The following is a 10820-nucleotide window of genomic DNA, read 5'->3' on the forward strand; positions in this document are numbered from 1 at the left end:
CCTAACAGGAAGTAGTATAGCGACATGGCATACAGCACAGGCCCTGGTGCTGCTCTTGGTGCCTCAGTTTCCCTGTATGTAAACAAGGGCAATGATAACACTTGCCGGATAGGACTGTTGTGGGATTTGGGTGAAGCACTGTGTGCCTGGCTCACTGTCAGGGCCTTCTGTGTGATGCCACAGGGGTACAGGGAAACTGCTCTCAGACAGGTGTTCAGACCTGAGGTCCCCACGCAGGTGTCGGGGAGAGCTGGGGTGGGATCCATGTCCTAACCCTTCAAGCGGAGCTGTGGCCCTCCCCGTGCTGCCTTCCTGGGCTCCAGCCTGGAAGCTCCCCAAGGAATGCATCTCCAGGGCAGCCCACCGTGCTCCATGTTGGATGGGACCGGACCCCTCAGCCCACAAAGATGGAGGGTAGCAGCCCTTTGTGGTCTAGGGACACTCAGGGTGTCCGCGGTTAAGGGCTCAGTGATCATTTGTCTACTGACCCTCAGGACCCTGATGCCCTCAATTCCAATGGCCCCCGTGAGCAGGGGACGCTTCTCAGGCCTGGGGGGAGCTTGGGCAAGCCCTGGGCTCCCTTCCCACTGGCCTCAGGGTTTTCGCCTCGGGACTTTCACTGTGTCCTCCCCCCGCCATGTCCCTTCCTGGTGAAGTCCCGCGCCACCTCAGTGTCTGGCAGGGGGCAGCAATGTCACTGTGAGGCTCCTGGGTTCCCTGGGCAGAACCTCCCTCTCCACACAGCGTCTTCCCGTCAGTATGAAGCATGTATCACACCGGTTAGTAAGGACACCCACTCCCCCACTTGACATGGGGCTCTCCAAGGCCCAGGCCCAGGCTCATTCCCCCGGTATCCAGCCCCTGCCTCACAGAGCGACCGCTCACATCCGTGCCCAGGTGAAATGGCCTGAATGATCATTAGCACAAGCGACTCCCCTTTTTCTCTGGAGCAGGGGCAAGCAGGGGGATCTGTGAGAATCTCCACCTCCTTTGCCCCGAGTTCTGTGCGACCAGGCACCAGAGTCTCCCAGGAAAAAGTTTCCCTTCGGAGTTACCAAGGCTGGACTGGCTCTCTGGGAACCAGCGAATAAAACGATGACCCCGAGAGAATCAAGGGGACGAGACAGGAGAGACCAGGACAAAGGGCTCAGGGACGTCGCCACTAACGCTGGTGGGACGGAGACACACCCAGGCCTGGCACCCTGCCCTCGGCAGCGGGCAGCGTGTGCTGACAGCCAGTGAAAAGTCTGCTCTCGGTTGGCCTCTTTAGTTAAATCCTTTCTGACTCACGGAAAGGCGGTGGCAGAACAGCTAAGGGCCTAAACACCAACTCCCGAGTCTTGAGGAAGCTTTAATGTCGCAGCGCCCGATCCGGCAAGGATGTCACTGGGAAGCTGTCCTCTTACACCCTGTTCGGATGTCCCTGATTCCACCCCCAGATCAGCCTGGGTTGTTCAAACCCCACTCAGCCTCCTCCTCTCAGACTGACCTGCCCCTTGCGATGCCCGGGGTTGGGCTGCTCACACATCATCTGGTGAGTGACCCTGGGAACTTCTCTAGGACTTTGTATTTCCAGGGCCTAGGCAAAGCTTCGGCTCACTGGGCTGGCATGTCGGCTTGCCACCAATATTTTTTAAAAATATATTTTTATTGATTTCAGAGAGGAAAGGAGAGGAAGAGAGAGATAGAAACATCAATGATGAGAGAGAATCACTGGCCGGCTGCCTCCTGCACACCCCCTATTGGGGATCAATCCCGCAACCTGGGCATGTGCCCTGATGGGGAATCAAACTGTGACCTCCTGGTTCACGGATGAACGCTCAACCACTGAGCCACACCGGCTGGGCTTGTCACCAATATTTGAAGAAATTACAAACATCCTCCAATTGGCCAAGCTCAGAAAGTTTTGTAGCTCAGTGTTGGCAAGGTTGTGGGGCCACAGCACGCCAGAAGGCAGTGTGGCAGGCCTGTCGAACTTAAAAATGCACGCACCACCCCTGGAAGTAACACAAGGGAGAGCTGAATGTCCGCTCTAATTGACAAAGAAAGACACCCACGTGCCTCGGACCCAGCAAGTGCTCCAATGGAAAGAATTAGCACCTGCTGAGCATTTGCAGGGGTAGGTGTGCCTCCAGCACTGCAGCACGTTAACTCACTTAGTCCTCACAAAACCCTCAGAGGCTGGCGGAGCATCCGCCCATCTCACAGACGAGGCAGCTCCAGCAAGTGGCCTTCAAACCATGTGTCCAAGGTTCCCCTGCCAGTCAGAACACAGGTGCCTGGCTTGGGGGTGAGCTCGCTTAACTACTGCACTGCATGATACCCCTCCACAGTTCTGTACTATCTATTACCACTGAAATATTTATTGTCTGTAACAGAAAAACTAGGGTGGCCCAAATATCCAGCATAACGGAGGGTTAAATATACTGTGGTTTTTCTGTTCAAGGGAACACCAGACAGTTATTGTTTTTTTAAAGGAAACCATAAAGTTGATATTTGATATGGAAGTGTACTGATGGGTTACAACCTTGAAGCTAGAAAACTGTAAGTTAGAAAAAGCAGAGCGCAGGAGAGCATCCTACCATTTGTGGAAAAAAATGCCTGCATATGCACGGTATGGCCCTGCAAGGAGAAATTAAAGAAGAAATTTTTGAAAAGCAAAACAGCCAAAACCAGTTTGGCTCAGTGGATAGAGCGTCGGCCTGCGGACTAAAGGGTCCCAGGTGCGATTCCGGTCAAGGGCATGTACCTGGGTTGCGGGCACATCCCCAGTAGGAGATGTGCGGGAGGCAGCTGATCGATGTTTCTCTCTCATCGATGTTTCTAACTCTCTATCTCTCTCCTTTCCTCTCTGTAAAAAATCAATAAAACATATATTTTTAAAAAAAGCAAAATAAGTAGACAGGGAGCTAGGGGGGAGGGGAGTGCTTTTCGCTGCACACCTGGCACACATGCTGAACTCTGCACCAGGTACAGAATGCATTACCTATTTGAAAAGAACAAACGACACCTGCAAAGTGCGTCCTAGAGGCCTAACAGAAAACACAGCGCCGGAGGTGAACTCCATCACTGCATGTCCACTTCGTGTTAACGCTGTCTGTGTGTGCGTATTTCTTCCCCACACCGGCTGCTCGGAGGTGCCAGCCTAGGACTCCACAACCGACTGTGGAAGGAACGAATAGCGTGATGCTACGTTGAACTGCGTGGACCTGACATTCAGAGGTTGCCCACAGCCCTGAGTAGCCCAGGGGTCTGTGTTTCCCTCTAGAAACTGAGCTCCGTGTGGACGAGCTGGGAGAGGCGTGGAGCAGGACCTCCCTCGGAGCCCCAGGAGGAACCAGCCCGGCCGACGCCTTGGTTTTGGGCTTCTGGCCTCAAAGTGTGAGACACCACGTTTCTGCGCTCTCAGCCACCAAGTGTGTGATGGTTCGTGATGACAGACCAGGAAGGGCATACGGCCACCGGAGCCGAACAGAGACACTCACAGGCACCAGTTTCTGCCCCAGCAGCATCCCTAGAAGGGCAGCGAGGGAGCTAGCATGGGAGCAGCTGATGGCAGGGAGGGGAAGGAGGCGGCCTGGGCGTTGTTATGACTCTTAGGCTTCGTGCTGAGCAGAAGCAAAGGCCCCCCTGGGCCCAGGGCCCTCTCTGCCGGGCAGGCTGCGCTCAGCGCTCAGCGGAGAGAGGAATCACCCGACAAGCCCGCTTTTTCACACCCCGCGGAGAACTGCCGAGGACTCTGTTTGTTCCTGGCTTTTACAGAAGGATTTTGTAGTGATTTATTTTTTTCCAGGCGTTTTGGCAGCTCTGAGGGGGACAATTAAAAAGCCCATTAATGCCGGCATGTGCCCCCGGGGACGCTCGAGTGCTGACACAGAGAGACATCCTTAATTAAAGCCGAAGGAGCCGGGGCTCACCTGGGTCTCCAAGTCGCCGCGGGGCGGGTAGTTCGGTTCCGGGGGCCCGTCCTCGCCTCTTCGGGGACATCCCTTATTCTGTTGGATGAATTCTTCCAGCCTTAAAACCTAAAAGAGAGGAAAAGAAACGCTTGGCAATGACACCTGTCTCCTGGACGTGGCCCTTTATCTGGGAGTTCCTTCTCCTGGGTCCATCAGTTCTGGGGACAGTGCCCCATTAGACAAGTTCCAACAGGCTTTCAGAAAGGCCATTTCTTTTTTTAAAAAAAATATTTTTATTGATTTCAGGGTGGAAGGGAGAGGGAGAGATTGAGCCCGAAACCCGGACATGTGCTCTGACTGGGAGCTAGGGGGAGGGGCGTGCTTGTCGCCGCACACCTGCCACAGACCAGGACCTCTTGGTTCCTAGGTGGATGCTCAACCACGGAGCCACAGCGGCTGGGCCAGAAAGGCCATTTCTAACCAGCTGGCTGCATAGCGGTCCCTGAAGAAGCCGAGCCTGCAGGCTTGCAGGAGTCCACACCTCCCTCACATGACTTACATGCGCCTGGCTACACCGGAGCTGCTTTTCTTTGGCTTCCACACCATTTCACACCATTTCTTTTCTTTTTTTTTTAAGTTAATTGGTAAAGAAAAGAAACAATATGTAATAATTATACAGATAAATTGAGAGAAGAGTAGCTGGAAGGTGCTATTACATTATAAAGCCTTAATTACGATAATTACTATCCACCAACTAATTGTCAAGTGTCAGTTTAACAGGCTGCCTTCCCTGCCTCAGACTTTGAAAGGAATGAGGCCAATAACCATAAAGGACACTCAGACACCGCTAACAAGTCTTCATAGAAAGCAGAAGACTCCTCAGGCACCGTGCTAGGTACGTGGAGGGGAGAGGAAGGGAGTGAGTGAGAGCAAAATGGTAAAAAAATATCATCCCTGCCGTCCAGAAGCTGTCATTTTACAGCAAAAGCAGGTACATGATTCTAATCACAGCACACGTACAAAATAATAACAGTACCATTAATGGCATGTTGGCTCTGTGCCAGGCCAGGACCTAAGCACTTTACAATATCAGCTCTTCTCATCTTCACAACTACTATGAGGTAGGTACTACTGGGTACTATTACCAAGAACTTACAACAATACACTCTGTCCGGGGGAGTCCAGGGCAGCCTTGGGGACAGTGAAGGATGAATAGGAGTCCGTCAGTGGCAAGGGTGAGAAAAGGCTTTCCGAGCAGCAAAGATCGCAGGTGTAGGGGTAGAGGGTGGGTAGGATGTGTGTGAGGACTGGAGAAGGTTCCATGTCAGAAGGCCTCCTACGAAGAAGTAGACAGGAGGGGGCAGAGTCCTGGGGGATAGTGATGGTAAGTTAGGTTGGGTCTGAACTGTGAAAAACATGGGAATTAAAGATTTTAGGGGCCTGGCTGGTGTGGCTCAGTGATTGAGAGTCAACCCATGAATCAGGAGGTTGTGGTTTGATTCCCCATTGTGGGCTCAATCCCCAGTGGGGGCGTGCAGGAGGCAGCCAATCGGTGTTTCTCAACGTTGACGTGTCTATCTTTCTCTCCCTCTCCTCCCTCTCTCTGAAATCAATAAAAACATATCCTACTAATATGCAAATTGACCGAACGGTGGAACGACTGGTCACTATGATGTGCACTGACCACCAGGGGGCAGATCCTCAATGCAGGAGCTGCCACCTGGTGGTCAGGGTGCTCAGCCAGAAGCCAGGCTCACAGCTGGCGAGCACAGTGGCAGTGGCCGGAGTCTCTCCTGCCTCCACTGCAGGCAGGTGGTAAGGAGCAAGGGGCCCTGGACTATGAGAGCCCTGGACTGTGAGAAGGATGTCTAACTGCCAGCTTAGGCCCGATCCCTCAGGGGCTCCTGGACATACCCCCTGAGGGCTCCTGAACTGAGAGAGGGTGCAGGCCAGGCTGAGGGACACCGCCCCCCCCCAGTACATGAATCTTGTGCACCAGAATATATATACTGAAAGAGGAGTAGACCTTGAGCAGACTAGGGTTTTGGAGCACTAGTTCTGGAATCGGCTGACCTGGCAGAATGGGGAGGCGGGCCATACAGGGAAGGCTCTCAGGACACTCTGCAGACCATCCCAGAAGAACTGCAAGGCCATCAGAATGTCTTCTCGGCTTTACATAATGAATATTTGGGGGAGGGATATTTAAAGGCTATGAAACCACTTACACTGCATCTTGCAAAAGCTTATGAAATATTTAAGTGAGCTCTGTGAGATTTGTTTACAAGCAGGTAAAGAAAACGGAGCCCAGGTGAGCCAGTCTGAGGGTCTTGACCAAGGCATTGGTGTAGAGAGGGGAGAGGACCCAGGGGCTTTCGTGGAAGAACCCACAGGACTTGATAACCTGACTGGATGTAGTGGTGGGGCAGGGTGGGGACTCAGGCTGAGGACAGCAGAGCAGGAGAGTGGATGTGGTCAAGGCGACCCTTCCATTCCTGGCTTTGGTAGGTGGGTGGATAATGACACCATTCAGGTGGCAGAAGAAATGGAGGTTGAAGAGCGGCCTGAGGCACTCTGTCCATGGGCAACCTCCGGGCCATGCCCAGTAAACACTCAGGTTCTGAACGATGCTCGGCATCACAGAGGCCACATGCTCCACTAGAGGGAGTATCAGCAGAGTGGTCCACAGGGGGGTCTATAGAGCCCATCACCCGGGATGAATCCCAGAGCCACTCCTTGGTTACCTGTGTGACTCCGAGGAAGTGATTTACCTTCTCTGTCCCTCAGTTTTCTCATCTGTAAACCGGAGATACTAACAGTACAATGGTTGTAAGGTTTACTAGTACGAGTTAGTAGTGTAAACTGCTTAGACAGTATCTTAACTGAGTAGATGCTTAACACAGGTTCACCGTTGTTACTGTAAACAGACAGGTCCTCGGGGGCATTCAGAGAAACAGGCAGGTGATGGTCCAGGTCCCCAAGTCAGAAGCAGAAGGGGCTGGTCCCACACATGTATGTGAAGCCCTCCCGAGCTCTGCAGGGCGGGTGGTCCAGGTCCCACATGAAGATGGCAGTATAGGCCAACAGGGAGGGAGGAGAGGAAGGAAGGGAGTGAGGAAGGGAGAAGAGGAGGAGAAAGGAAGAGCGAGAAAAGGGCCTCTTTGCTGGGCAGCCCACCTTGGGCTGAGATGGAACAGAAATCTCTATAGCAGAGACTTTCCACCAAGACCTCACCTCTAGAGCCCCTGACATACCAAGTCATCGCCTGCTCATCTTTTTTAAAATATGCCAATTTGTGAGATAGAAAAAAGATTGGAGCCAGGTGGTGTGGCCCAGTTGGCCACCGGTTCCATTCCTGGTCAGGGCATGTGCCCAGGTTGTGGATTTGATCCCTAGTAGAGGGCAGCCGATTGATGTTTCTTTCTCATCCATGATTTTTTTCTCTCTCTCTCCTTCCCTCTCCCTTCTTCTCTCTCTCTAAAATTACAATAAAAACATATTTTTTAAAAAATGCAAAAGGTCAGAGAAAGAGTGAGTACTCCTCACTCGGCTGCAGGAACAACACATCACAAATACAGAGGTAGCCCCCCGTGTTTCTCCAGCCCATCAGCCTTCCTCCCTTCTAGAACTAACCACTGCTCAAGCCTGGCTGCATCCTTCTCATGTGTGTCTCTGAACTGAACTCCATTACATGTACCCTAAACATTGTTATAATTTTGGACATGGCTCTGGATTCTTCAAAGCTCCCCCAGGAGGCTGTGATGCACGGCCTGGGCTGAGGAACCAATTTCATGGGCTCCTGTGGGGTGGCAGGTGCAGGGCTCGTCTGGAAGGTGTGAGGGAGGGCAGGGGAAGGAAGGAACCCTCTTCACAGTTTTGTTTTTGTCTGATCAGGCTCATGGGTGAACTCCATTTCCAGCCCCTTCTCCTTAGTAACATGGCAACCTCTCTTTGAAACTGTGACCTTGGTCTCTGGGTGGTCTGGGCAGGTGGGCCCATGAAGCAAACTGTTGTTCATCTGGTCTACATCCAATGCCTACCCCTTTCTCCCTTGCCTGCATGGAGGCCTGGCAGCTGAATCCGTGCTTTCCCAGGCGGGCCGCCTGGCACAGGTGTTACCCACGGGAGCAGGAGTCCGCTGGGCTGCTGCGATCGCTCTCTGCTGCCTGCTGGCGTGGGCAGGCCTGGTCACCACTGCTCCCGTTTCCTGGTTGAAATTTGGACCTGACAACAGGTGCGGCAACAGACACCAGGAATCTGAGCCGACTTCTCCATTCGATGCAGCAGGCTCAGTGCCCGGGGCCCACGATATTTTTAGGGGCCATGAAAATATTTTAATTCCTTTCAAAATCACAAGAAAAAAAATACAGCCTGGCTGTATTCGTCTTTATAGGAATGCAGTCATAAAAAATAATTTTTAATTTCTGATCAAGGAAAGGAGCTACGACAGCAGGCATGTCTAATGCCCACAGAAGTGATAACGAAGCCAGGGTGAGGAGCGATCAGCACCGCAGCTTGACCAGCTTGGTATCATTTGTGGTAGCCACAGAACCAACACCAGCAGCCTCCTGCCTCCTTCCCTCATGTGAGGCATTAAGTGCCTCTTTGATCAGCCTCCATACATCAGGCTCTCTGCTAGCTGCGGCTAAATTTATGCCCCGAGACAGCTTTCTTATGCTGAGTCCTTTTGTTTGATGCTGAATGTGGTGAGGTCGGGGCAGCTCCCTGAGATTCCCGGCACCTCAGTTAACCAGCAGCTCCGAGGACCCAGAACCCCCCTCCCACACCCTGCGTTGATTCGAGACTTACCTGGAGCAGAGAATCCTGGAGCTTCACATTTAGGGCCGCTTTCTCTTCTTCTAGCTGCTTTATTTCATTTTCTGATTTCTTCTTCACTTCTTCCAACTGTTCTTCTACTTCCTAAATGGTGATGAGGAGAGTTAGTCACACAAGGCACAAAAACATGGACTGGACACACCCTGCCTGATTCCCAAAGGGGTCCAACGAAGCTTATGAGAGTCATAAAATACTGAAAGGAAAAACAGCGAGGTGGTAGACAACGATAATCACACGAAATGTAAAGGTTCTAAACGACCTCCAAAAGTCAGAGGTTGTCAAAATGAGTAAGACCGAGCTATACCATAAAAGTTCTTTGAATAGAAAGATATAGGTCGATTAAAAGTAAAGAAAGGGATTAAAACAGACCATGAAACACTGACTATGAAAACAATAGAATGACTATATTTGTATCAAAGTAGACTTCAGGACAGCAGTATTTCACAAATGATTAAAGGGCCAATTCATTCAGAAGACATAATAATCTTTATCTAAAAAATAAGTCTGAATTTACATAAAGCAAAAGCTAAGGAGAACTATAAAATGTGACAACTTAAATGTGAGGTTTGAGTACTCCTTTCTCAGTAATCAACAGAATAGAGAAAAATTAATGAGGAAGTAAAATACTTGAGCAAGACTATCAACCAACACAACCTAATCAGCACTTACAGAACACTCCGCCCAACAGCAGCAGATCCCTATTCAAGTGCACAAGGACCATCCATCAAGACAGACCACATTTGAGCCATAAACAAGATGAATAATTGAAAAGAAATGAAATTATAGAGTCCATTCTTTGACCACAGGGGAACTGAATTAGAAAGCACCAGGAAAGGTCCCAATATTAAGCAATGTATTTCTAAACAGCCAAGAGTATTTTTTGGAGTTGATAGAAATAAAAAGTTGGGAAAAAATTTTAAAGAAAATTATTCAAATTTATAATTATTAGTAAAAGTCGAAAGCAGAGACCTACCTTCCCAGACTTCACATTTAGGGCTGATTTCTCTTCTAACTCAGTGGTTCTCAACCTTCTGACCCTTTAAATACAGTTCCTCATGTTGTGACCCAACCATAAAATTATTTTCGTTTTTTTCAAAACAGTTGTTTCCTACCCAGCACAGGAGTGGGAAAGCATGGGCTCTGCAGTCAGGCTGTCGGGGTTTTTTGTGTTTTAAAAAAAATTTTTTTTATTGATTTCAGAGAGAGGAAAGGAGAGGGAGATCGAAACATCAATGATGAGAGAGAATGATTGATGAGTTGCCTCCTGCACGCCCCCTACTACCTACTGGGGATAGAGCCCACAACCCAGGCATATGCCCTGACTGGAAATCAAACCATGACCCTTGGTTCATGGTTGACTCTCAATCACTGAGCCACACTGGTGTGGCAGGTTTTAATACTACCTCTATCATTCACTGTCTGTATTAAGCCTCAGTTTTCTCACCTCTAAAATGGGCATATGAACACTCATTTTGTAATATTGTTAGGGAGGATTAAGTGTTTTAACAAGAATTTAGTGCTTTATAATATTACTAGAGGCCCGGTGCACAAATTTGTGCATGGGTGGGGTCTGGCTGGCCTGCCCTGATAAGGGCCGATTGGGCAGGGCCGACAGGGGGTAGGGGACTCAGGAGGTTGGCCAGCCGGCCCCACCCCCAATTGGGGATGCGGGGGCCGATCAAGGGTGGGGCTGGCCTGGGGGAGGGGCCACGGGTGGTTGGGGCTGCAGTGCAAGTCATAGTGACCGGTCATTCCAGTTGCTTGGCTTTTATATATATAGATCAGACATGACGTCACATAGTGCACATGGTAACTAACCATAGCCACTGTTTACTGAACTTTCACTACATGCCGTGCACTGAGCCGAGTTTAGACATAATACCCCATTTAATCCACATAACAAGCCTTCGAAGTATGAAGCCTTATTTCAAAATCAGGTTTCAGAGAGGTTAATGGCCTGTCCATGGTCATACAGCTAGTGGGAGAGTCAGGACTTGGACCCAGGACTAGTCTGGGCCTTTCATGAGTTCATTTATTTATCCAACACATATGTACTGAGCACCTACTACTCTTAACCGTCACACAACA

The 10820-nt window shown here is 50.5% G+C and overlaps 1 protein-coding gene across 1 annotated transcript in view; it reads right to left on the reverse strand.

The window, feature by feature from the left end:
- The window catches only part of FAM184B (family with sequence similarity 184 member B), a 62040-nt gene that overhangs the window by 17086 nt on the left and 34134 nt on the right, over positions 1-10820 (reverse strand). The window contains exons 7-8 of the mRNA XM_015571821.1: positions 8706-8816; positions 3918-4025 (exon numbers count right to left, since the gene is read on the reverse strand). Coding sequence (XP_015427307.1) covers positions 3918-4025; positions 8706-8816 — 219 coding nt within the window. The remainder of the gene's footprint in view (positions 1-3917; positions 4026-8705; positions 8817-10820) is intronic.

The sequence above is a fragment of the Myotis davidii genome, unplaced genomic scaffold (genome assembly GCF_000327345.1).
Source record: "Myotis davidii unplaced genomic scaffold, ASM32734v1 scaffold204, whole genome shotgun sequence".
Classification (NCBI taxonomy): domain Eukaryota; kingdom Metazoa; phylum Chordata; class Mammalia; order Chiroptera; family Vespertilionidae; genus Myotis; species Myotis davidii.